General features: G+C 39.7%; 1 protein-coding gene across 6 annotated transcripts in view; it reads left to right on the top strand.

The window, feature by feature from the left end:
- The window catches only part of PLPP1 (phospholipid phosphatase 1), a 109,106-nt gene that overhangs the window by 54,818 nt on the left and 27,862 nt on the right, over positions 1–26,426 (top strand). For 4 of the 6 annotated variants that reach the window (XM_020893138.2, XM_070476683.1, XM_020893140.2 and 1 more), the window contains exon 3: positions 16,514–16,794. In XM_020893138.2, the coding sequence (XP_020748797.1) occupies positions 16,514–16,794 (281 nt within the window). Of the gene's footprint in view, positions 1–11,612; positions 11,765–16,513; positions 16,795–26,426 lie in introns of all 6 variants that reach the window. The other 2 variants (XM_020893139.2, XM_070476684.1) reach the window with 1 other exon arrangement.

Here is a 26,426-nt window from a genome sequence, read left to right as displayed (position 1 = left end):
TATGTTTTCTTCTAGAAGTGTTATGGTTTCAGGTCTGACACTTAAGTCTCTAATCCATTTTTATTATTTTGTGCATGGTGTGAGAGAGCATTCTTTTGGTGTGAGTTTGATTATTTTTTCCACAGTTTATTGTGATCCACACAGTCAAAGGCTTTGCATAGTCAATAAAGCAGAAATAGATGTTTTTCTGGAACTCTCTTGCTTTTTCGGTGATCCAGCGAATGTTGGCAATTTGACCTCTGGTTCCTCTGCCTTTTATAAAACCAGCTTGAACATCTGGAAGTTCACAGTTCACGTATTGCTGAAGCCTGGCTTGGAGAATTTTGAGCATTACTTTACTAGCGTGTAAGATGAGTGCATAATTGTGTGGTAGTTTGAGCATTCTTTGGCATTGCCTTTCTTTGGGATTGGAATGAAAACTGACCTTTTCCAGTCCTGTGGCCACTGCTGAGTTTTCCAAATTTGCCGGCATATTGAGTGCAGCACTTTCACAGCATCATCTTTCAGGATTTGAAATAGCTCCACTGGAATTCCATCACCTCCACTAACTTTGTTTGTAGTGATACTTCCTAAGGCCCACTTGACTTCACGTTCCAGGATGTCTGGCTCTAGGTGAGTGATCACACTATCGAGATTATCTGGATCCTGAAGATCTTTTTTGTATAGTTCTTCTGTGTATTCTTGCCACCTCTTCTTAATATCTTCTGCTTCTGTTAGGTCCATACCATTTCTGTCCTTCTTTGAGCCCATCTTTGCATGATATGTTCCCTTGGTATCTCTAATTTTCTTGAAGAGATCTCTAGTCTTTCCTGTTCTATTGTTTTCCTCTATTTCTTTGCATTGATCTCTGAGGAAGGCTTTCTTATCTCTCCTGGCTATTCTTTGGAACTCTGCATTCAAATGGGAATATCTTTCCTTTTCTTCTTTGCTTTTCGCTTCTCTTCTTTTCACAGCTATTTGTAAGGCCTCCTCAGACAGCCATTTTGCTTTTTTGCATTTCTTTTTCTTGGGGATGGTCTTGCTCCCTGTCTCCTGTACAGTGTCACAAACCTCCGTCCATAGTTCATCAGGCACTCTATCAGATCTAGTCCCTTAAATCTGTTTCTCACTTCCACTGTATAATCATAAGGGATTTGATTTAAGTCATGCCTGAATGGTCTAGTGGTTTTCCCCATTTTGTTCAATTTAAGTCTGAATTTGGCAATAAGGAGTTCATGATCTGAGCCACAGTCAGCTCCCGGTCTTGTTTTTGCTGACTGTATAGAGCTTCTCCATCTTTGGCTGCAAAGAATATAATCAATCTAATTTCGGTGTTGACCATCTGGTGATGTCCATGTGTAGAATCTTCTCTTGTGTTGTTGGAAGAGAGTGTTCTCTATGACCAGTGTGTTCTCTTTGCAGAACTCTATTAGCCTTTGCCCTGCTTCATTTTGTACTCCAAGGCTAAATTTGCCTGTTATTCCAGGTATTTCTTGACTTCCTACTTTTGCATTCCAATCCCTTATAATGAAAAGGACATCTTTCTGGGGTGTTAATTGTAGAACACCTTATAGATCTTCATAGAACCATTCAACTTCAGCTTCTTCAGCGTTACTGGTTGGGGCATAGGCTTGGATTACCGTGATATTGAATGGTTTCCCTGGAAATGAACAGAAATCATTCTGTTGTTTTTGAGATTGCATCCTAGTACTGCACTTCGAACTCTTTTGTTGACTGTGATGGCTACTCCATTTCTTCTAAGGGATTCCTGCCACAGTAGTAGATACAATGGTCATCTGAGTTAAATTCACCCATTCCAGTCCCTCTTAGTTCGCTGATTACTAGAATGTCGACATTCACTCTTGCCATTGCCTGTTTGACCACTTCCAATTTGCCTTGATTCATGGACCTAACATTCCAGGTTCCTGTGCAATATTGCTCTTTACAGCATCAGACCTTGCCTCTATCACCAGTCACATCCACAACTGGGTGTTGTTTTTGCTTTGGCTCCATCCCTTCGTTCTTTCTGGAGTTATTTCTCCACTGATCTCCTGTAGCATATTGAGCACCTACCGACCTGGGGAGTTCATCTTTCAGTGTCATATCTTTTTGCCTTTTCATACTGTTCTTGGGGTTCTCAAGGCAAGAATACTGAAGTGGTTTGCCATTCCCTTTTCCAGTGGACCACATTCTGTGGAGTTGTTGATGGACAGCGAGGCCTGGCGTGCTGCAGTTCATGGGATGCAAAGAATTGGACGCGACTGAGTGACTGAACTGAACTGATTCTTTTTGGTTTAGCTATCCAGTTTTCCCAACACCATGAATTGAAGAGCCTGTCTTCATTTTTAATCTATGTGTCTTTAGATCTGAAGAGTAGGCAATGTATATATAGGTCTTGTTTTTGTATGTATTCAATAGTTTGTCTATTGATTGATGCAGTTACATCTAAAGTAATTATTGATATGTGTGTACTTATTAAACTTCCCAGGTAGTGTTAGTGGTTAAAAAAAAAACCTGCCTGCCAGTGCTGGAGAGGTAAGTGAGGTGGCTTTGATCCCAGGGTCAGAACGATCCCTGGAGGAGGAAATGGCAACCCACTCCAGTATTCTTGCCTGGAGAACCCCACTGCGAGAGGATTCTGGCAGGCTATAGTCCATGGGGTCACAAAGAGTCAGTCAGACATGACTGAAGCGACTAACACGCAGCACATGTACTTATTGACATTTTGTTAATTGTTAGGGTGTTGTTTTTGTGGTGCTTTTTTGTTTCTTTCTCCTTTTGTTCTCTTTCCTCGTGATTTGATGACTACCTGTAGTATTATATCTGGATCTTTTCTCTCTTTTGTGTATTTATTATGTATTTTTGGTTTGTGGTTACTAGGATTAAGTTGCTGATCTGTTAAGTTTAAATGCATTTTGACCACCCTTCATTTTTATTAGCCACTCCCTTAGCATTTGTGAGATCATATTTTATATTCTTTGGTTTTGTGTATCCCTTTACTTATCTTGGATATAGATGACCTCACTACTTTTGTCTTTTAACCTCCCTACTAGCTTTATAAATATGGTTGATTTACCACCTTTACTGTATATTTGCCTTTACCAATGAGAATTTTCCTTTTATGCATGTGTGTGTGCTCAGTCACTCAGTTGTATCCAACTCTTTGCTCCTTTCTCCATGGAATTTTCCAGGCAAGAATACTGGAGCAGGTTGCCATTTCCTCTTCTATGGTACCTTCCTGACCCAAGGATTGAACCCTCGTCTCCTGCATCTCCTGCATTGCAGGCGGATTCTTTACTACTGAGCCCTTGGGGAAGTCCCCTTTCCTTTCATAGTTTTCATATTTCTGATTGTTGCTTTTTCTTTTCCACTTATAGAAGTCCCTTTAATGTTTCTTGTAAAACTGGTTTCCTATAGAAACTGATGTTGAGTTCTTTTCGTGTTGAACTCTTTTAGCTTTTGGTTGTCTGTAAAACTTTTGAGCTCTCTTTCAAATATGAGTGAAAGCCTTGCTGGGTAGAGTATTCTTTGTTTTAGGTTTTTACTTTTCATCACTTTAAATACGTCATGTTGCTCCCTTCTGGCCTGCAGGGTTTCTGCCGAGACATTAGCCAACAGCTTTATGGCGGGGGGTGGGAGGTTCCCTTGTATGTAACTTGTTGCTTTTACTGTGGTGCTTTCAATTTTCTCTCTTTATTTTTAATTTTTACCATTTTAATTATAATGTTCTTGTTGTGATTCTTTTTAGGTTGATCCTGTTTGAGACTCTGTGCTTCCTGGACCTGGATGTGTTGCCAAAGGTCTCTTAAACTGTCCTCTTTTTTTTTTTCTGTTCAGCTTCACTGATTTCCACAATTCTGTCTGCCAGTTCCTCTGTATCATCTAATCTACAGTTGATTACTTCTAGAGTATTTTTTTATTTCAGTTATTATATTTTTCGGCTCTGTTTGGTTCTTATATTTCCAACTATGTAAAAAACTTCTAATTTCTCATTCTGTTCTTCCATTCTTCTCCCAAGTACTTCAAGCATCTTTATGATCATTACCTTCAACTCTTTTTTTTGGTGGAGGGGGGCGTAGATTGCTTATCTTCACTTAGTTCTTTTTCTAGGGTTTTATCTTATTTCTTTATTTGGAATGCATTTCTCTGTCACCTCAATTCACCCAATTCACTGTTTTATATTTTTGTGTATTTGGTAGGTTGGTTACATTTCCTGATCTTGGAGAAGTGGCTTTATGTAGAAAGTAACCTACGTGGCCCAGCAGTATACTCCCCTCTGATCACCAGAGCTATATGTTTAATGGGTACCCTCTATGTGGGCTGCATAGGTCTGTTTCTTGTGCCTGACTGACAGCTGTGGCTGTCTTACTGGTGTGTGTGGTTGACCTGGTGCCACTGATTGCCAGACCCTGTCTTATGTGAAGGCTACCAGCTGCTGGTGGGTGAGGTTGGGTGTTGGGTTGAGATGGGTTATGGCTTGGCTGGCTATGTGGCCTCCAGTGTTGGTAATGGCCTGCAGGTAGTTGGAGCTGGATCCTGACATGGCTGGCTCAGAGGCTTAAGGTGTCCTGGAGCTGGAGTTAGCCTGCTATTGGGCGGACCAGGGCCCTAGGTGTCCAGGGTGGTGCCAGACTACTGGTGGGTGGGCCAGGTCTTTACACAACTTGCTGTGGGGGTTTGTGGTGGTCCTGGGGCTTGGCTGGTGTGGGGGCCCAAAAGGACATGGGGCTGGTGCTGGCCCACTGATGGGCAGAATGAGGTCCTGGAGTCTTTTGCTGTGGGGCCTGAAGTTTCTGCAGCTAGCATTGGCCCTTCTGTGGGCAGTTCCTGGTCCTGGGTTTGTGACTGCAGGGCTTTGGGTGTCCCAAGGGTGGTATCTGCCACAGGTGGATGGAGTTGGGCCTAGCAGATCTTGGGGCTGGTGCCTGACACTTGGTGTTTGAGGCCAGGACTGGGACTAGTGCTGGCTCACTGGTGGATGGGGCTGGGTCAGATGACTAGCTGTGTGTGTGTGTTTTGTGTGGTGTGTGTGTGTGGTTTCCAGTGGTCCCAGTGCTATGGTAGCCCACTTGTAGATGGGGCTGGGTCCTGGGTCCTATAGTGGGTGGAGTCATGTCCTGAATTGGCTGGGGGCCCAGGGAGTTCTCTATAGCGTCAGCCTGCTGGTGATCCTGCCCACGTAGCTGCCTGGCCTGGTGCATCCCAGGGCTGGTGTTGTTTGGCAGGCAGGCCTGGTCTCTCACTGGTTAGAGGGAGGATTCTAAAGTGACACTTAACGACACCCGTGTCTTGGTGGTGGAATGAGTTTCCCAGAATGGCTGCTGCCAGCATCTTTGTTCTCAGAGTGAGTTTCAGTTGCCTTCTGCCTCTCTGGGAGGCTCTCCAGGATGAGCAAGTAGGTGAAAGTTTGTTGCTGAATCCACGAAAAGACGCTGGGATTCTTGGCCTCCGGAGGAGAAGAATTCAATTCGGGGCCAGAGACGAGGCTTGATTGCTCAGAGCTTTTGTGTAGTAGAGTTTATTAAAGTATAAAAGGGATAGAGAAAGCTTCTGACACAGACATCAGAAGGGGGTAGAAAGAGTACCTTGCTAGTGTTAGCAGTGGAGTTATATACTCTCCAGTGAATCCAAGGAATGTCTGGAGGTTGTAAAGGCCTCACTAGACCTACTCCCATAATTTACATTTTAAGATAACAGAATTAGCCAGAAGGTTTAATCCAGAGACTGTCCTCAGGCAGAATATATTATTGTTATATATAATCCTTGTAAAGACCAGACCTACTCCCATAATTTACTTTTTAAGATAACTGAATTAGCCAGAAGGTTTAATCCAGAGACTGTCCTCAGGCAAGATGCATCCTTGTAAAGACCAGGCATAGTCCCTAAATTGTTGAAGCAACATATTCTCCTAACCCTCATATTGAGGGTCTCTGATCCAGGGGCCCCACATAATAGTTGGAGGAGGTTGTGGCACTCATAGGAGCTTGGACAACCATTTGTGAATTAAAAGCTTTTAGATGATTAGAAAACCCCGTTATACAGTTACAAACATAAGGCAAAATAGTCATTAAACCATGTTAAAATCAAAATGAAAAGTCACATTATGTCCATAGCTAAAGTACAAAGTGTTGCACCAGTTCATTTTAGGGTTATTAGATGTCATCAGTTTAAGAAGAGGCATCACATGCGATTGTTGTCAAAGGTATTCGCAGACTTGGAGCAAGTCTTTTCCTTGAAGTGGAGATGTCCACCACGAGAAGAAACCTTTCGCTGATGAAGAGGGGAGCGCTCCACAGACCCAGCAGTTAGACTGATTGTGGAATGCAGTGTAGAAGTGAGCCCAGGACAGGAAGGCATTGTCTTGAGGATCAAACAGCAGACTCAGGATTTTGGAGTCAGCAGAAGTAGGCTTACATAGATTATCAGGCCTATCTTTTGGCTTGTCCAGACAGTCTCATTATGGAAGTGGATTGGGAAGAAAGTGGGCTAGGGGCTTCAGTAAGCACAGAGTAAGTTGCCCCAGTATCTAAAAGGAAATCAATGGATTGGCCCCACACAGTTATTAATATCCGGGATTCCTCAGGTGTAATTAGAATGGGAGCTTGTGTGGGGAGCCCCGGGCACCTTCAGTCCCGATTGTCTTGAGAGTCCGATCCCTGAAACCTACGCCTCTGGGGGCAGTCTCTCTTCCAATGTGGTCCTTTGCAGACGGGCGTGGAGCTGGGGCGGCTTAGATACCTGAGGGCAATCCTGCTTGAGATGCCCCTCCTTTCCACAGTAATGACAAGTCCATCCCTTTTCACCTGGGTCCCTCAGGGCATTTTTCTCAGGCTGTTTAAGAATGGTTCTCATAGCCATTGCTAGGGCTTCTACCTGTTCCTTTGTCTTTTTCTGCCTTTCTTTCTTTTCCTCATATTCTCTACCATAATAGACTGTCTGAGCCAGTTGTAACAGATTATCTAAAGACTGATTTGGTCCACATGCCCGTTTTAATAGCTTACAGCTATCTGGAGCTGACTGAGTGAGAAATCTATCCTTTAAGATCACTTTTCCCTCTTCACTTTCGGGATCAGTCTCAGTGAATCTGCTAAGGGCTTCTCTCAGTCTATCTAGGAATCTACCAGGAGGTTCCTTCTCCTCCTGTTCTGTGTTTGCCAATTTGCCATAGTTTAAAGGCTTAGTACATGCCTGCCTGAGTCCTTCAAGAATACATCTGACAAAATGACTCTGATCCCATCTTCCTTTGACTACTTCCTTTGTTGTAGTCCCAGTCTGGTTCTGTAATTGGGACCACCTGATTTACAGTGGGGAGGGCGGTTATCTTGTCCTCCCCTTCCCTACTGATTCATTACCAAACCATTCACCTCCATCAGTTCAGTTCAGTTCAGTTGCTCAGTCGTGTCGACTCTGCGACCCCAAGAATCACAGCATGCCAGGGCTCCCTGTCCATCACCAACTCCCGGAGTTTACTCAAACTCATGCCCATTGAGTAGGTGATGCCATCCAGCCATCTCATCCTCTGTCGTCCCCTTCTCCTCCTGCCTCCAATCCCTCCCAGCATCAGGGTCTCTTCCAATGAGTCACCTCTTCGCATGAGGGGGCCAAAATACTGGAGTTTCAGCTTCAGCATCAGTCCTTCCAATGAACACCCAGGACTGATCTCCTTTAGGCAATTGCTTTTCTCAAAACTCGACTTTTTGAGTCAGGAGTCAGCGTTTGTCCCAAGATATACATCACATCCTTCCAAGTAAGGTCATAAAGCAGAGTAACACCTTTAAAAGCTCTAATATATTTTTTCTGGGTCCTCTAAATAGTCTTCCAGATCCCCCTTGATTCTTTTTATTTCTTGATAAGAAAAAGGCTATTAACTCTCATAGACTGATTATTTCTCCCAGGGGGTGTTTCATGAAGAGGCAACAGCTCGTGTGGCTGTTCCCTCAGTCTCTCTGGCTGCTCTGCACATATGATCCCAGGGAAAGATTGGACAAACCTGCTTTTCTTGATCTCTTTGTCTCCTGTCCTCCAAATTATCTAGAAAAGTAGGAGGACAGGAGGGAACTGAAGGAGTCACACCCAAATCTATACCCTTAGGACATAAGTCTGGCATATTTTGCAGAGAGAAAAAGGGCAACAGCTACTTCTACTCATTTCCCTTGTTTTCTACAGAACCAGTCTAATTGTAAAACAGTATTATACTTGAGACCCTCCAACCAGCCACCGTTTGCCATCCTCCAATGGATACCATGGGCATGCAGTATCACATAGAAACATGAGGTGTGTCTTCTTTAAGCCCTGGGGATCAAATCTATCCCAGTTTTTCAGGATACAGTTCAAAGGAGTGAGGCTGGAATTGTTAGCTCCCGTCTGTAAGAGAGAAAAAAAGCGACCAGACCTTCTACTGGAGGCATCCCTTCCTGCTCTAGATGGGGGTGTAGACAGGCTTTAGACCAAAACTTTCCTTTCTGGTCAGACTTAGTTTGTCCCTTACCAATGCAGGTGACCTACTCGTCCCTCCCGGTCCTACCATCAAGACAGGGTGGAGGTGAACCAGGGGTAGGTCTGATGGCATCCCTGACTGACGTCTAGCTCCTCACCATTAAAACCTTGCTTGCCTCTGATGCCATCCGGGGTGCAATCAGAGTAACCTTCTGGAATGCCTCCCAGGCTAAACCACTGGGGGAAACATTCGTCACCTGAGTGCCTGTGCATGACCTTGAGTATATTCCTGACCACAATAAGACCGATAGGAACATGAAACTGAGCTGTTTCTTCCAAGCGTCACCATACCAGTGTAAGAGCCTCCTAAACGTCACCACACCAGTATAAGAGTCTCCTCTGGTCCACTAAGAGCCAGTGTTACCAAAGGGGGAAAAAATCCATTGTAGTTCCAATCTGAGTAACCTCTAACCTCAGAGATGCTCTTGTAGCTAGAGCTCCATCCAACTTCCGTACTTTTGATTCCTAATGAGGCTAGGTACTTCCTGACTACCAATCCAAGTTTGGGACCTAAGTCACAGTACACAGTGGCAGCATAGGTCACAAGTCCCTTGAAAGTCTGTGATCTGACAGATTAGGTTAGTACTTCTACTAATTTCCAAGGAGTTATGAAATGGCCAAAGAGACCGAAAAGTTGACCGAGAAAGGAGAGTTTGGTCCACACGCTTTGCCCATTTCTGGTCAGTTCCTGAAGGAGACATTGGATGTCTCTTGACATTGGCAGGTTGGTATAAACCCCCAACAGGTTTCTGCCATAAGCCATATGAGGTCACCGAGGAACCGCAGAGCAGGGCTCCTCACATGCTTCACGCAGGGCGTTTCATTCATTCACGCAAGCACACCGTAGCGTTAGTAAAGTACAGCAGAAAACATGTTCTCTAGGAGAACAAAGAACTAGAGCTCCAAGCATCCTTACCTTGTCCTGAAGAATCCCGGACAAGCCCCCGAGATGAAAGTTTGTTGCTAAGTCCACGAAAAGATGCCTGGATTCTTGGCCTCCAGAGGAGAAGAATTCAATCTGGGGCCAGAGATGAGGTTTAATTGCTCAGAGCTTTTGTGTAATAGAGTTTATTAAAATAAGGGGGTAGAAAGAGTACCTTGCTAGTGTTAGCAGTGGAGTTATATACTCTCCAATGAATCCAAAGAATGTCTGGAGGTTGTAAAGGCCTCACTAGACATACTCCCATAATTTACATTTTAAGGTAACAGAATTAGCCAGAAGGTTTAATCCAGAGACTGTCCACAGGCAGGATGCATCTTTGTAAAGACTAGACCTACTCCCATAATTTATGTTTTAAGATAACAGAATTAGCCAGAGGGTTTAATTCAGAGATTGTCCTCAGGCAGGATACATTATTGTTATATAATCCTAAGGAATGTAGAGGAAAAAAGTAAAAAGTCCCATTTAAAAAAAAAAAAAAAAAGTCCCATTTAAATTACTGCTTCTGCCCTGGGTCTTAGAACATATAAGATTTTGTGTGTACTCTCTTAAGTCTCTGTTTCCCACAACTCTCTGATTCTCCAAAAAGGAAGCCCTTTCAGAGCCAAACAGTCTGGGCGGTGGGAGGGGAGTTCTTTCTGGTGCAGACCCCTGAGTTGAAGGGCCTGATGTGGAGCTAGGACACTTTGGTCCTTGGGGAGGACTTCTGCAGTTGTAATTTATTCTTCCATTTGTGGGTTGTATACCCTGGAAATATGGGTGATGATCATACTTCACCCTTTCTGCTTATCTTGTTGTGGTTTCTTCTTTATATCTTTAGCTGTAAAAGATCTTTCCTGCTAATTTGCAGTTCACTCCTATGGGTAGTTGCTCGTAAATAATCGTAATTTTGTTGTGCCCGCAGAAGGAGCTCAGAAGCTCGTGGTCTCCCTACTCTGCCTGCTTGGTCACTCCTCACAGCATAGAGACTTCTAGTGGGTAATAGCACGACACATTGGTTAACACAAAGAAATTAACTTTGGGTCATATATTTAGAGTTTAATGAAAAATAGAAAAATAAATAAAAAGAACAAGGAACAGGCTTCCCCTTTTCATTTGACCCTTGAAGATCGAACACATTTGATATTTGTAGTCGATGCACCAGGCAGTTCATTTGATACTTGTAGTCTGTGCATTAGGCAGAGTGTCAGAAGCTTGGTTGTCTTTGACTCTTTAGGGCTTAGCAGAGTTGATGAGAACTGTAAATGGTTGTCAAGACTTGGTGCTTCATGGAAAGAACACTTGAATATACAGTGAGTATGTTAGCTAAATGGTTATGGTATTACTGCTGTGTGAATGGGTCCATCCTTGGGAAAGTCCTGAAGCAGAACTCATGCTGAGGGTTTCTGCTAAGCTCTCTTAGAAAGCAGTCCTAGTCAGTATGCTGCAGTTTTAATCAGGATGCTGGATGCAGTGATGAAATAAAGGTGGACTGAATTCTTAAAATTCACATTTAGGTAAAACTTTAGACATCTTAGGAGATGAGTGTGAGGCATGATCTTGATGATGACAAAAGAGAGAGCTCTTTTAGGTGCTTTTGTGTTGACTTCACTGTCCATCTTTTCTTTAGAAACTTGGTTTAAGCTTGCACTCCTTTTCATAGCAGTTCTAAACTTGCCAGTAGACAGTACAGAAATGAGTGGATAATCTTTAGATATTCCGATAACTGATACTCTGATACTCTTTAGATACTCTGATAATAACCAGTGACCATGACCTGTGATATGGTAGTAATATCAAGTAATATCAAGATAAAATGCAGAATGCTGTTTTCTTTTTGGAAGTAAAGATCCTGACAAAATGGTTTGAAAATAGTGTTGAAAACCCTATGATTAAATGACAGCAAGAACATGAGAAAATATTTTTCTTCCTCTAAAATCAGGTTAGTGTATTTGGGTAGAAACAAAGAGAAGACATTTTTCTTGGTTAAACTGGTTAATAAAGGACTTGAAGGCACTGTTCTTGTAGAAGAAAATCTTTACCCTAAGCTGTAATGTTTCTAACTTCTGTTGCATGTGTTGCTGCATTTTCTTTTTCCATGTGCTCTTACTGTTTTCATGGCAAACATAGTTTAAAAGATGATCTCTGGGATAATTATTGCCACTAATTAGTTTTGATATTCCTTTTTAATGATATTTTCATTTATTCCTTTTGCTAGCTGGATTGCCTTTTGCAATTCTTACTTCAAGGCATACCCCCTTCCAACGAGGATTATTCTGTAATGATGAGTCCATCAAGTACCCTTACAAAGAAGACACCATACCTTATCCGTTATTAGGTGGAATAATCATTCCATTCAGTATTATCGTTGTAAGTTAAATCCACTTTTCCAAGTTTATCACTTTTGGGCAGTTGGCTTTAATTTTGTGTTATCCTGTTAATGATTGAATGTATAACCCTCTAAAACATGTGTTTTAACTTTTTATGTTATTTGATCAAAATAATCTCAACTATATTAAGTGGGGCTAAAAGAGTAACAGTGTATAATTAGAAGAACCTTACTAAATATGTGTGGTTTTATGCTAATCTTTTCCAAGTCACTGTGATTTTTTTTTTAGCTCTAATTTGCTATTGTTTCAGTAATAATACAATAGATGAATACTGTATCAATGTATTTTTAGCATACTTTATACTTAGGATATTATTTTATGATTTATTGAGACTGTTTATGAACTGACTCTTGTTACTGAGTTCTAGAAAAGAAAAATTACTAACAGGTGTTAAAAGGCTTCATTTAACCCATATTTAGTTTAAAGAATTTTTAGATAATGGCAGAAATAAGGGAGAAAAGCCCAAGTTCTATAGGTAATTAACAGTGAATATGAAAGCATTTTTACTGGTATTAAAACTAATAATTACTGTTTTCTAGGATTTCAGGTGAGAATGTCTAGAGAATGTGCTCTGGTTGGGGAGAAGATTTCAAGTGATTTGACTAGATGATTTTTATTATCTCTTGACTCAGAGATTCTATGACTTTAATTTTATGCTCCATATCTTGTAACTTTAGAAATAAGATTTATGCTAAAAGCAGAAAATATGGTCTCATCCAGGAGATAGGCCAAAAAGATAAATAGCCAAAAAGATATATCTTGTCTGTTCTGAAGTTTATTAAGAAAACAAAGCAAAACTTCTTGATTTAGAAATTTAGTGTCTGATTGCAAAATGATTACAGCTCCTTATTAACACTAAAAGTTAATTCCTAATTTGTGGTGTATAATTAATAAAAGAAAATCTCTGCTATACAAATATTTGTTTCGCAACACTGTGAGCTCCTTAAGGCAGAGATGGTGCCTTGTTCATCTTGTTATCCTTGCTATTGCCATGGACGCTAGCTTGTCCTAGGTGCTGTAATGAAACTGGACAGATAATGTAGTAATGTTGGGGACTCTCCTACAATATATGAATTTACAATATACGAAACTTCTCCTACAATATGAAGCTTTAAGAAATCAGTGGCCCATTTAATCTAGACAGATCTTTACACTAAGTTTTTACTATGAAAAGAAAGAAAGCCTATGATCCTTCTATTAAAGAGGAAGTACAAGTAGACTCTTTTTTAAGTATATATTTCTGAGAGATTAATAGCTCTTTACATATAAAAATTTTAGCAGGACTTTCCTGCAAATAATAGCTGATTATAGACAAGATTTAAGTACTCAAATGCTGCTACAAACATACTTGTCTTTCAATTCCACTTTTGTTTGTGTCTCAGTAAGAAGGATGCTGCACGAGCAAAACTACAGAAATATGCTACAGTCCAGAACAGGGTGCTGTGCAGCCTGCCGAGCAAGCGCAGGGCCCATAGACACGCAGTTAGCAAAGACTTGTTATGTATATTTTATTAACTTGGAAGTTTTGATTATTTCACCATCACCTGTGAAAAGGTTAGCTTTGTATTTACAAAACAGCAAGTAAGTTGAGTGTGGTGGTGGTTTAGTTGCTGTGTTGTGTCTGACTCTTGAAACCCCATGGACTGTAGCCTGCCAGGCTCCTCTATCCATGGGATTCTCTAGGCAAGAATACTGGAATGGGTTGCCATTTCCTTCTCCAGTGGATCTTCCCAACCCAGGGATCAAAGCCAGGTCTCCTGCATTGCAGGCAGAGTCTTTACTGACTGAGCTATAAGGGAAGCCGATGTTGAGTGTAAAAAGGACAGACTGTTTAAAAGTGCTGTAGAAGTACTTTTTCCATATCAACTACATCAACAAAGACACACACTGGCAGTGGTTTTATGTACTAATTTAAAATAATTTCAGATTATTCACTAACTCAACTTCTTTCAGGCAGCACATGGTTAGACTTGTTTATGTTTAATTTTGTTTTCTAGAAAGTAAATCATTTCTTTAAAAAAATCAGGACTATGATTGGGACTTCATAACAGGCCTTTGATGTGCAAATGATCCACAAATATATGAGTGATTGAGGGAACCTGGTAAAGAATCAGAATTAATATAGTATACAGAAGCCAAGGGAGAAGTTCGATAAGGACAAAATGGTCAGTGATGTCATATACTACTGGGAAGTTAAGATTTGGGTTGATAAAAATCTCTTTGATCTAATGAGACCATTTTGACTTTTTGGAGAGCTATTCAGTATCATAAAGGGTTTAGAGATATTTAGAAAGGAGTGGAAATATGGCAGTGAGTGATTTTAGACTATTCCTTCAGGAAGGTGAGCCCTGAGTGGAAGACACATAACTATAGTGACAGTGTAGAGACATATAAGATTATCTTGGTTGATGGAGATATAAAGATGGTGAGAAAATACTCTGATACATAGGTTTTAAATGATTAAATCCTTCTGATTTAGATAGCTACTAGCTTTGATCTTCAAAAGTATTTTGTTTTACTCCCCCAAAATCATCTTTAGTACTTTAATAATTTATCCTTAATCTGATTAAATAATGTTTGACAAACAATCCCAGCTTTATGATTAGAGCAGTTTAAGTGTGAACTTCACCAGAGGCTGAGTTGGCCTAAATGGCTCGAAGGGCAAGATAAGGTTTTAAAATGAAATGAAAATATGCTGTCACGTGTCAGTGGAAGGCTCGGACGTCTCCCTGCGTTTGATTTAGAACGTCTCTGTTATCTATTTCTCTCATTACAGATTGGCATACATAATTTAAAAAAATGATGTACTCTGACCTAGCATTTGTTAGATTTAGAGTCCCTCTGCATCCTTTCCCATATTAAGGGTTAAACTTCAGCATATCCCACATCTGTAGGTCAACTTTTAATTTGTGCCCAGTATGCTGAATGTTACTAGTGAACTGATTTTCAGTCATCAGTGGCAAGAACCAGAGTCTAGGTGGCCCTAGACAGTGATCATTATGACTAGGAATACTCACAAAGATTAATATTTGTTTTTAGAAAGTAGTTGAGTGCTTACACAAGAAGAACTGACAGCTGGAAAGTTGAAGTTTCACTGTTCAAATTGTGGTTGACTAATATACTTGGTATATATTTCAAATGATCAAAGGTCATCTCCATAGCAAAACATTAGCGATATCTTTTCTTGCTGTTTATCTATCAAAGCAGTTGCTGGAACATCTTAATGGCCTGAGGAGATGTAATATATTTTAATTCAAGGCCTCTAGGACAGTCACCAGGGAGTACCCTAAGCACACTTGTGGAGGTATGGTATCCCCAGAAGTGAATGTGGTTTTCCTCTGTGAGACGTGTGCTCAGCAAAGGGTTGATTAAGTCATCCACATTAAGGATTATAACGAGGGATATATTCCTGTGGGGTTCAATGTATTTAAGGATGTTTACTTTTTACCTAAGAGGTAGCACCTTGAATTGAAATTTATTGACCACCAGCTCTGTTTTAGGCCTCTGTGGTGGTGTTAGCTTTCTGTTCAACTAAAAATTCATCTTGGTTTTGTAGAGTTCATAGTCTAGTTGTCAAAGTTACAACATTGTAATTCTAGGAGCCATTGAGCCAGGTGAAGAAAGAATTTTTGATATCAGGTTCTTGAAATCCCTTTCAGGAGACAACCATTTATCTCACCCCCAAAGATAATGAATAGTTGCTAAATGGAAATGTTTGAATGCTTTGTAAAATCGTTTATTTAAATTTAAGATGAAGCAGTGAAACTCTTTAAGTGAAAGTTTGTGATTTATATCCATGCCCAACATAAATTAGCAAGCAGAATATTTTGTTTAAGTGTTTATTTTGGTCTCAGGTAGCTAGAGTGTGGCTTATTATTTTTTATATTGTTGCCATTCACTATTTTTTCAGATTTCTTAGGATATTGGTCTGTGAATTTGTAAAGTACTTGAAAACCTTTTTATGCCTTTAAACCCATTATACTGGTGTGCACTTACACACACACTACTAGTATCTGAGAAGGCTATGACTCCCATTTTACAAAAGTCAGTGAAAAAGAGGAAGGAGTCACCTGAAATGTTTTCTTGGAGAAGGAGAACATCAAGTGTGTATTTGGTCTTCTGATGAGACTTGTTAAGGAAGCCAGCCCTAAAGGCTTCCTGGAGAGGCAGGACTGGGAGACCTTGTCAGCTGGTCTCTGCCCTTTGCACCCTTTAACCTCAGTGTTAGATCCCCGCTTTTATTAGGTTAGCTTTTTCTCTTAAAATGTTTTACGTTTTTTTAACATGATGACTATTTTTGGTTCAAAGTAATATCTGATGCAAATGCAGACTCTGAGATCAAAGTGCTTATGTAAGGGATATTCTAATTGGAAAGTTTGTATTCTTTGAAAAGCCGTTGTTTTTGTACTCCGTGGTACATCATTGTCTACTTGTTAAGGCTCGGTTTATTTGAATACAAGAAGTAAGGCCTTATTGTTTCAAGTTAGACTTTGGAATTATTTAGGCTTTGTCATTGCTCTGTAAGCAGTATCAATTGATGACACCTTTTTTTGTGGTCTAGAATTAGGAATCCTAAGTTGTTCTCCATTTGAAAAGGAAAAAAGAGAGGGAGGTATTTTTAAAACAAACATTTTATTGTGATTTACCATTTTCTTCTATATTCTTTACCTTGTTTGACGTGCCTGGATACTGCTTTAACATTATTTTTCTGTTTTGTTTTTTTTTTCAGATGATTGTTGGAGAAACCCTGTCTGTTTACTTTAACCTCTTGCACTCGAATTCCTTTATCAGGAATAACTACATAGCCACTATTTACAAAGCCATTGGAACATTTTTATTTGGTGCAGCTGCTAGTCAGTCCCTGACTGATATTGCCAAGTATTCAATAGGCAGACTGCGGCCTCACTTCTTGGATGTTTGTGACCCAGACTGGTCAAAAATCAACTGCAGTGATGGTTACATTGAAAACTACATATGTCGAGGGAATGCACAAAAAGTGAAGGAGGGCAGGTGCGTGTTAAATTTTTAATGCTTGTTTTATCTTGTGCATTCTTTTTTTTTTTTATCTTGTGCATTCTTGAAATACAAGGTTTCAGTGATTGGAAGATGAGCTATCCAGTAGCTTAAAGAGAGAGAAGCTAGGATAATCACTGGGAGGTGAATTGAAATCATGTTTAATCTATTTTCTCTACTTACTCGTTTTTCCTGTTTTATCCCAGTACTCTGTTTAAGAGCATTTTAAAGCAATTCTTTTCATCTTCAGTGTATAATAATGTAAAATGAACCCTTTAGATCACACAGTCCAGGATCAGCAAACTTTTTTTTAAGATGCCATATAATAAATATTTTAGGCTTTGTGGGCCATGTGTTGGCTACTGTTCATCTCTGCCTTTGTAGCAGAAAAAAATAATCATAGACAGTCCTTAAACAAATGAGTGTGGCTTTGTTCCAATGAAACTTTACTACGTAGATAGTGGCTGCCCTATGGGTTATATAGTTTGCTTATTTTTGATCTAGTTCATGGAGCTCTGCTAGATCTCTTAGTGTTCTTAGAGTATTTTTTTAAGTTAATTTCATCCATATATTGATAGATCTGGGACCTCAGATTGCTTTCTTATCACACACTTGGGCTACTTTCTACATTGGGAGCGCTATTAGACATGAATGAAAGAGAATATTTGGAACCTAAAAGGTCTAATGCCTTTAATTTATGGATGAGCAGACAAAGGCCCAGTAACATTGAATAAAGCCACACTAACGTAAATACACTACTATGTGTAAAATTGTTAACTAGAGGGAAAATAATTTATAGTAGAAGAAACTCAGCTTGGTGATCTATGGGGTGCGTGGGAAATTGGGAGGGAAGCTCAAGAGGGAGGGGATATACGTATCCATAGAGCTGATTCACTTTGTTGTATAGGAGAAACTAACACAACATTGCAAAGCAATTATACTCCAATAATAAAATTCTTTTAAAAAGACAGAAAAGCCACTAATTAGTAGCAGAGCCAATTCCTCATCCCAAATCTCAGAATTGTCAGTCTCACTTACTCTGTGTTTGATCTTCTTGTATTTTAGGATAGCTATTACCATTTTCCTTTATTTATTCATCCAACAAATACTTTCTCTCAGAAAAACATCCTCTGATTGTTTTTTTATATATGATTCCCAGACACTCATTGTCCTTCTTAGTTCTTTTGTAAGTCAAACAGGCCTGCTGCTGCTGCTGCTAAGTCACTTCAGTCGTGTCCAACTCTTTGTGACCCCATAGACGGCAGCCCACCAGGCTCTTCTGTCCCTGGGTTTCTCCAGGCAAGAATACTGGAGTGGGTTGCCATTTCCTTCTCCAATGCATGCATGCATGCCAAGTCACTTCAGTCTTGTCTGACTCTGTGCGACCCTATTGACAGCAGCCCACCAGGCTTCTCTGTCCACGTGATTCTCTAGTCAAGAATACTGGAGTGGGTTGCCATTTCCTTCTCTAAAACAGGCCTGCTGGTGGTCCTCAATATTTGCATTTAATGGAGATGAAAAAACACTTGAAGAGTATGCATTATGCTGTGCGCTTGAAATTCAGTGAACAAGACAGCTCTGATTTCTATCTTCATGGAGCTTAGTCTAGCAGAAAAGATTTACATTAAACAAATATTGACAGTAGAAACCATGAAATTAAAACACACTTGCTCCTTGGAAGAAAGCTATGAGCAACCTAGACAGCATATTAAAAAGCAAAGACATTACTTTGCTAACAAAGGTCCATATAGTCAAAGCTATGGTTTTTCCAGTAATCATGTGTGGATATGAGAGTTGGACTATAAAGAAAGCTGAGCGCAGAAGAATTGATACTTTTGAACTGTGGTGTTGGAGAAGACTCTTGAGAGTCCCTTGGACTGCAAGGAGATCCAACTAGTCAATCCTAAAGGAAATCAATCCTGAATATTCATTGGAAGGACTGATGCTGAAGTGGAAACTCCGATACTTTGGCCACCTGATGCGAAGAACTGACTCATTTGAAAAGACCCTGATGCTGGGAAAGATTGAAGGTGGGAGGAGAAGGGGACGACAGAGGATGAGATAGTTGGATGGCATCATCAACTCAATGGACATGAGTTTGAGCAAGCTCTGGGAGTTGGTGATGGATAGGGAAGCGTGGCATGCTGCAGTCCATAGAGTCACAAAGAGTCAGACACGACTGAGCTACTGAACTGAACTGACAATGAAAGGGAACCTCCCTGTTGTTAACAATTCCAAAGAATATCTTAAAAAACTGGAAATAGAACTGCCATATGACCCAGCAATCCCACTTCTGGGCATACACACCGAGGAAACCAGATCTGAAAGAGACACATGCACCCCAATGTTCATTGCAGCCCTGTTTATAATAGCCAGGACATGGAAGCAACCTAGATGCCCATCAGCAGACGAATGGATAAGGAAGCTGTGGTACATATACACCATGGAATATTACTCAGCTGTTAAAAAGAATTCATTTGAATCAGTTCTAATGAGATGGATGAAACTGGAGCCCATTATACAGAGTGAAGTAAGCCAGAAAGATAAAGACCATTACAGTATACTAACACATATATGTGGAATTTAGAAAGATGGTAACGATAACCCTATATGCAAAACAGAAAGAGAGAGACACAGATGTATAGAATAGACTTTTGGACTCTGTGGGAGAAGGCGAGGGTGGGATGTTTCAAGAGAACAGCATTGAAGCGTGTATATTATCTAGGGTGAAACAGATCACCAGCCCAGGTTGGATGCATGAGATAAGTGCTCGGGCCTGGTGCACTGGGAAGAGCCAAAGGGATCTGGTCGAGAGGAAGGTGGGAGGGGGGATCGGGATGGGGAATACATGTAAATCCATGGCTAATTCATGTCAATGTATGACAAAAACCACTACAATATTGTAAAGTAATTAGCCTCCAACTCATAAAAATAAATGAAAAAAAAATTCCAAAGAATAAACAGGTTGTTGAATGACAGGCTCTGAGGTGATGATACGAGGACTGATATGGGTATAATGTCTTAATAAAGTGGGGAAAGTGATTTAAGTGGAAACTGGTTGAGATGTAGATAGTGGAAGGTGCTATTTTGATTTGAGCTTAGGTAAGCAACCTTTTTTTTTTGTAAGAGGGAAAGACTGGTCCACCAATGGCTGTGAAGAAAGATGAAGATAATCAAGACCAACAGTGGACTCTTAAGGTATAGGATGTGGATATCTCATTCTCTCCTTTGATAGTGATGTAGAGCCTAGTACTGTCTTAGGGAAAGGCTCTTTAATGACTAGTAGATGTAGAAGACAATGGCACCCCACTCCAGTACTCTTGCCTGGGAAATCCCTTGGACGGAGGAGCCTGATAGACTGCAGTCCATGGGGTCGCCAAAAGTTGGACATGACTGAGCGACTTCACTTTCACTTTTCACTTTTATGCATTGGAGAAGGAAATAGCAACCCACTCCAGTGTTCTCGCCTGGAGAATCCCATGGGTGGGGTTGCACAGAGTCGGACACGACTGAAGTGACTTAGCAGTAGCAGATGTAGTGAGCTTCAGTGAAGAGTTTGAAGACACAGGGAAATATAGAGGACTTTAACTATCCTGGCAAGAATACTGGAGTGGGTTGCCATGCCCTCCTCCAAGGAGTCTTCCTGACTTAGGGATCAAACCTGCATCTCCTGCATTACCAGGCAGATTCTTTACCACTGAGCCAACGGGGACCCCCCTCCCCCGCCTCATATCACATACAACCATAGAATTCCAGAATACACAGAGAAGGAGTTGGGTTGGAAGGGATAAAGTGGCTTGGTTGGAGAAGAGGAAGCTTATTTTGATGGTAGTGCTTTAGTCAATAAGTCATGTCTGACTCTTGTAGCCTGCCAGACTTCTCTGCCCATGGGATTCTCCAAGCAAGATTACTGGAGTGGGTTGCCATTTCCTTCTGCAGGGGATCTTTCCAACCCAGGAATCAAACCCGGGTCTCCTGAACTGCAGGCAAATTCTTTACTGACTGAGCTATGAGGGAAGCCTTTATTTTGGTAGAGGTTACTTCTAATTTGATCAGTTTGTAAAGAATTGCCATTTTGATATTAAGTCCTCTAATCCATGAATATGATATTATCTTTCCATTTTTTTATGTTCTTTTGTTTCTCTTAGCAGTAGTTTTTAGATTTTGGTGTCCATGTCTTGCACACATTTTGCTTAAATGTGTCACTAATTTTTAAGATTTCTTGATGCCATTATGAAAAGTGTTTAAAGAAACATTTAAATTGATTTCGAGTTGTGTTTAAAAATAAAACAAAAAGTTTTTTGTATGGTTTTATCTGGCCTTTTATCCTTTAAACTTGCTAATGTAACTTCTTATGTAGGTTCCTCAAGATTTTCTGTGTTCCTCTCAGTATTGTCTGTGAATAAACAGTGTTGTTTTTCTTTTTTTCCTTTTCTATATTGCCTTTTATTTCTTTTCCTTACTGTATCATACTGGCTAAGACTGCTAATACAATGTTGAAAGAAGTGGTGAGAGCAGATATGCTTGTCTTGTTCTTGACCTTGGGTAGAAAGCACTCAGTCTTTCACCATTAAATATAGTACCAATATGTTTTTGGTAGATGCGCTTTATTAGATTTTTGTCATAAATGTGTTTTGTCAGATGCTTTTTCTTTGGCTGTTGAGGTCATACTGCTTTGCTTTTTTCTCTTAAAATAGTGTATCACTTTAATCTTGGAATATTAAAGCAACTTTTCATTCCTGGGACAAACTTCACTTGGTCATGGTATATTATACTTTTTGTATTAACTGGGCTCAATTTACTAATGTTATGTTAATGATTTTTACTTCTGTATTCATGAATGTTACTTGTCTATAGTTTTCTTGTGAAGTTTTTGGCTAGACTTGTTATCAACGTTTGGTATTAAATGTTAGGTAGAATTCACCAGTAAATACACTTAAGACTTGAAATTTTCTTTGTAGGAATGTTATAAACTATGGCTTTATTTTTTAAAGTAGATGAGGATTATTCAAGTTATCTCTTTCTTAGGTGAACTTTCATCATTTGTCTTTTAAGACATGTGTAAATTTTATCTAAATTATCAAGTTTGTTGACATCAAGTTGTTCACAATTTCTCTTTCCTTATTGTCCTTTTATTGTTTGTAAGAAATGTAGAGCTAACCCTTCTTACATTCCTGTCATTGATAATTTTTGTCTTAATCTCTTTTTTCCTTGAGTGGTCTGGCCAGAAGTTTTATCAGTTTTATTAATCTTTTTATTAGTTTCTTTTGGGGTCATTGACTTTATTGTTTTTCTGTATTTGATTTCATCTATTTCTGCTATTCTTTCGCTTGCTTTCAGTTTTATTTCCTCTTCTTTTTTTTTTTGTAGTTTCATTAAGGTAAAAACCTAGATCATTAGCTATGTCACAGATTATTATATATTGTAACTTCATTTTTGTTTACCTAAAATTATTTTCTAATTTCTTTTGTGTTTTCCTCTTTGATCAGTGGCTTATTTCAGTTCAGTTCAGTCACTCAGTCGTGTTCAACTTTTTGTGACCCCATGGACTGCAGCACACCAGGCCTCCCTGTCCATCACCAACTCCCAGGGTTTACTCAAACTCATGTCCACTGAGTCAGTGATACCGTCCAACCGTCTCATCCTCTGTCGTCCCCTTCTCCACCTGCATTCATTCTTTCCCAGTGTCAGGGTCTTTTCAAATGAGTCAGCTCTTTGCATATCTTTCTGTGATTGATTTTTTGATCTATGTCTATATGAATTTTCTGTGGAGATGTTTTGTCAGTTATTCTTAGGAATTTGAAATCTCTAACTATAATTGTTGATTGTTTCTGTTCTTTCATTTTTGTTAGCTTTTGTTTCATATATTTTGTGATTCTCTTGTTCAATGTATAACATGTCTGTCTTTTTCATGTGGTATGTACCCTTTTACATATGAACTCTCTTTGTTTCTAGAAATATCCTTTGCTTTTAAGTCTGTTTTGTCTGATAATAATATATAGCCAGTCTCCTGGCTATATTGTTTATTGTTTGGATAATATATAGTTTTTATAAATAAAACATTTAATTCATTTGAATCCTTGAATTTAAAGTGTGTTTGCTGGGTATTTAAAGTATGTAAGTCAGAGCTAGTTTATACTTTATAATCTAGTGTGAAAAATCCCTGCTTTTTGATTATTACTGTTGTTAGTCAGTTGCCAAGTCGTGTCCATGTGACTCCTTGGACTGCAGCATGCCAGGCTCCTCTGTCTTCCACTGTCTCCCAGAATTTGCTCAAATTCATGTCCATTGAGTCAGTGATGCCATCCAACCATCTTATCCTCTATCCCTTTCTCCTCCTGTGCTCAATCTTTCCTAGCATCAGGGTTTTTTCCAATGAGTCGGCTCTTTGCATCAGGTGGCCGAAGTTTTGGAGCTTCAGCTGCATCATCGGTCCTTCCAGTGAATATTCAGGGTTGATTTCCTTTAGGATTGACTTGTTTGATCTCCAGAAAATGTTTTTGTAAATTATTCTTTAAAAATTTTTAAATTTATGTTTGGCTGTGCTGAGTCTTCATTGCTTTTTTCAGGCTTTCTTTAGTTGTGGAGAGCAGGAGCTGCTCTTTAGTTGGGGTACATGGGGTTTTCGTTGTGGTAGCTTCTCTTGTTGTAGAGCACAGACCCTAGGGTGCTTCAGCAGTCACAGCGTGAGGGCTCAGTAGTTGTGGCTCACAGGTCCAGAGCGCAGGCTCAGTAGTTGTGGCTCACAGGTCCAGAGCGCAGGCTCAGTAGTTGTGGCTCACAGGTCCGGAGCGCAGGCTCAGTAGTTGTGGCTCACAGGTCCGGAGCGCAGGCTCAGTAGTTGTGGCTCACAGGTCCGGAGCGCAGGCTCAGTAGTTGTGGCATGGGCTTAATTGCCCAATAGCACGTGTGATCTTCCTGAACCAGGTATTGAACTGGTGTCCACTGCATTGCAAGGCAGATTCTTAATCAGTGGACCACCAGGGAAGCCTATAAATGATTCTTAAAGGACACAAATTCTTCACACATATATTGTTTTCCAGGTTTAGGTACATGAATCTTAGCTCAAACTTTGATTATCACCTATCTTACTGAGAAATTTTTCTTTCCTATGCAAACCATTTGGGCAAAATTAGGAATAATATAGTTTAAATGGTATAAAAAGAACTACATTTTTCAGCCCATATGTGTCATACTCTCTGTCTCTTTTTAGTGTACCCAAATTGGCCAACATGAACTGTTACTCTGATTGAACTTTTGACTTAAGTACACTTGGGTTTTTCACCCATCATCACTTAACATTTCTACATCAACCCACATGCAGTTATGTAAGAGTCAGGAAAACCATCTTACAAAGCAATATAAATATCTGGATAACTCAAATTGCAAAGCTATGTATATTACACATGATGATTATCTATAGTTTTCAGTGAAGAACTTCTGTTGGTCAGTTTTGAGCTTCTGAAACAAGGATAAGGGAAAACCAGACATAGATGAAATTTTAAGAAGACTGTTATCTTATGAGAAAAATGTGATTTCCATCAGTGTTTCCAGAATGAATTGGTGGTTGATAGTTTCAGAGCCGTATAATATTGGAACATAACTGTGGCTTGCATTGCTATTCTGTTGTGGAGCATAGTTCGGTTGGATACAGACTTTCCTATTCTGTTTCTCTTGAATTTTAAAGTCAGGATGCCAAGAATGGAAAAACATTTAAGTCTAGAATTGCCTATATGTTTATTAAGATTATGGTATAGTCTGCTCTTTTAATTTGTTTATCGCCACAGCCTGCCCCATGTAGGTTTTTAATTATAAAATTATAATGTTTGATGGAGAAAAGGGAACATAGGCACCCGAAATGAGTCATTTTTGTTGACTATAAGTAAGTCAGAATTACATCTTAGGATGAGAGTATCCTCTTGCAATTTTGGTTTTTGGTCTTGATTTTTTCTTTTTCTCTTTTTCCCTCCTCCCTTTCTGCTCATGTGTATGTTCTTGTGCTTGCTGATATCATTGACGTCACAGGATTTTTACTAGGCTTCATTTGCAGTGGCCATTGGGTCCTAAACATAAAAATAATTACATAATGGACTATAATAGAATACTTATTAGTTGTAATAGCCAGAGTCCTATTCACTGTTTAAAATCAGTACCTGTGAATTTACTATGAAATAAAAGGGACTTAATGCTTGAAACAGTAGGACATTTAATTTCTGTTGCTTATGTTAGTGAGAATAGCATTACTCTCAGTTTTTGAAACAAATTCCTAATGAGCCCAGGTAGTTTAAACTGGTAGCTCCCCTCACAGGTCAAAATTCTCTTTAGAGAATCAATGGGCGCCTCATATTAGTAGTTCATTAGAATCACCTGTAAAGTTTGTTTAAAAACACAGATTTCTGGGGCTTCATCTTCCAACTGAAGATGTATTCAGAAGGTTGGGATAGGGTCTGAGAATTTGTATGTCTAAGAAGTTCCCAACTGCTGCTGCTTCTGTTGATCTTGGGACCGGGCTTTGAGAACTACTGCTTTATATCACTTGTATATGGGAAGATGACTTTGCATGACCTCTGCTATCTCAGGTTGTGAGAGCTGATATTTACCCTGTTAGAGTGAATTTAAGATGTGCACGGTGAGCAGGCCTCTTTATGATAATAGAGTAGAGAAACTATTGGTTTCTCTGAGAGATTCAACTTTTCTTTTTCTGGCTTTTATTTAAATTGTATTTGTTTAAGCATAAGCTCAGTGTTCCTGATCAGTTCTAAGTGTTTAATCTCTGGCTGTATGAATCAAATATCCAATACAAAGTTATTTCTGTTTGAATTACGGCAGCTTTTATTGCTTAGATATTTAATTGGAATATATTTGGTCAAGTGGGAGAAATACATTTCCTTTTATTTTTTTAATGCAGCCCACATGCAGGTAAATGAAGCTGAAGTTGGAGGGTATGCCTTCTATAATAGTGAAAAACCATTATAACTAGACTGACTGGCTGTGGTACTAAGTACCTGGTAAAACCTGCCTTATATTTTGAGAGAATGGCTTCTGTGTAGCCTAATTGTAAACATCACTGGGTAAGCCTGAAATTTATGCCTTCAAAATGATTCATTCAGGCTGATCTGTGTTGTTTATGCATGTGTGTATAAGTAAACTAGACAGTCTTCTTTTTAGTCATATCTGTATGGAAATATCAACATACAGAATGAAAGAAAGAATGATTTTAAAAGACCCTTCACTCTAAGGACCTTAGCTATCAGTGCATTTAATAGGGGATGACTTCAAGATCAGCATCTCTTTCCATCCTCTGTTCCGAACAGCAGTGCCTAATAATCTAGGTTGTAGCTGTAACCGCTTTTTCACCCCCATACCACCCTGACTCTTTTTGCCCCCATGTTTCTCACATATTAACCACATTGGAATCATGTGGACAGTTTGTTAAAATACAGATTGCTCGGCCTCACCCTCAAGAGTTTCTGATTCATTCATTGGGTCTGGGGTGGGGCCCAGGAATTGGCATTTCTTTAAAAATGTTCCCAGATGGTGCCTTGGCTGCTGATCTGTGAACTACTGCTTCAGTGTATTACAGGGAGTTACTAAATTCAACTAATATTTATTCCTCTTAAGTCCTAGTT

Source organism: Odocoileus virginianus, chromosome 14 (assembly GCF_023699985.2).
Source record: "Odocoileus virginianus isolate 20LAN1187 ecotype Illinois chromosome 14, Ovbor_1.2, whole genome shotgun sequence".
NCBI classification, from domain to species: domain Eukaryota; kingdom Metazoa; phylum Chordata; class Mammalia; order Artiodactyla; family Cervidae; genus Odocoileus; species Odocoileus virginianus.
Note: the sequence above shows the minus strand (reverse complement) of the source record. Positions and strands in the feature narration are given on the sequence as shown.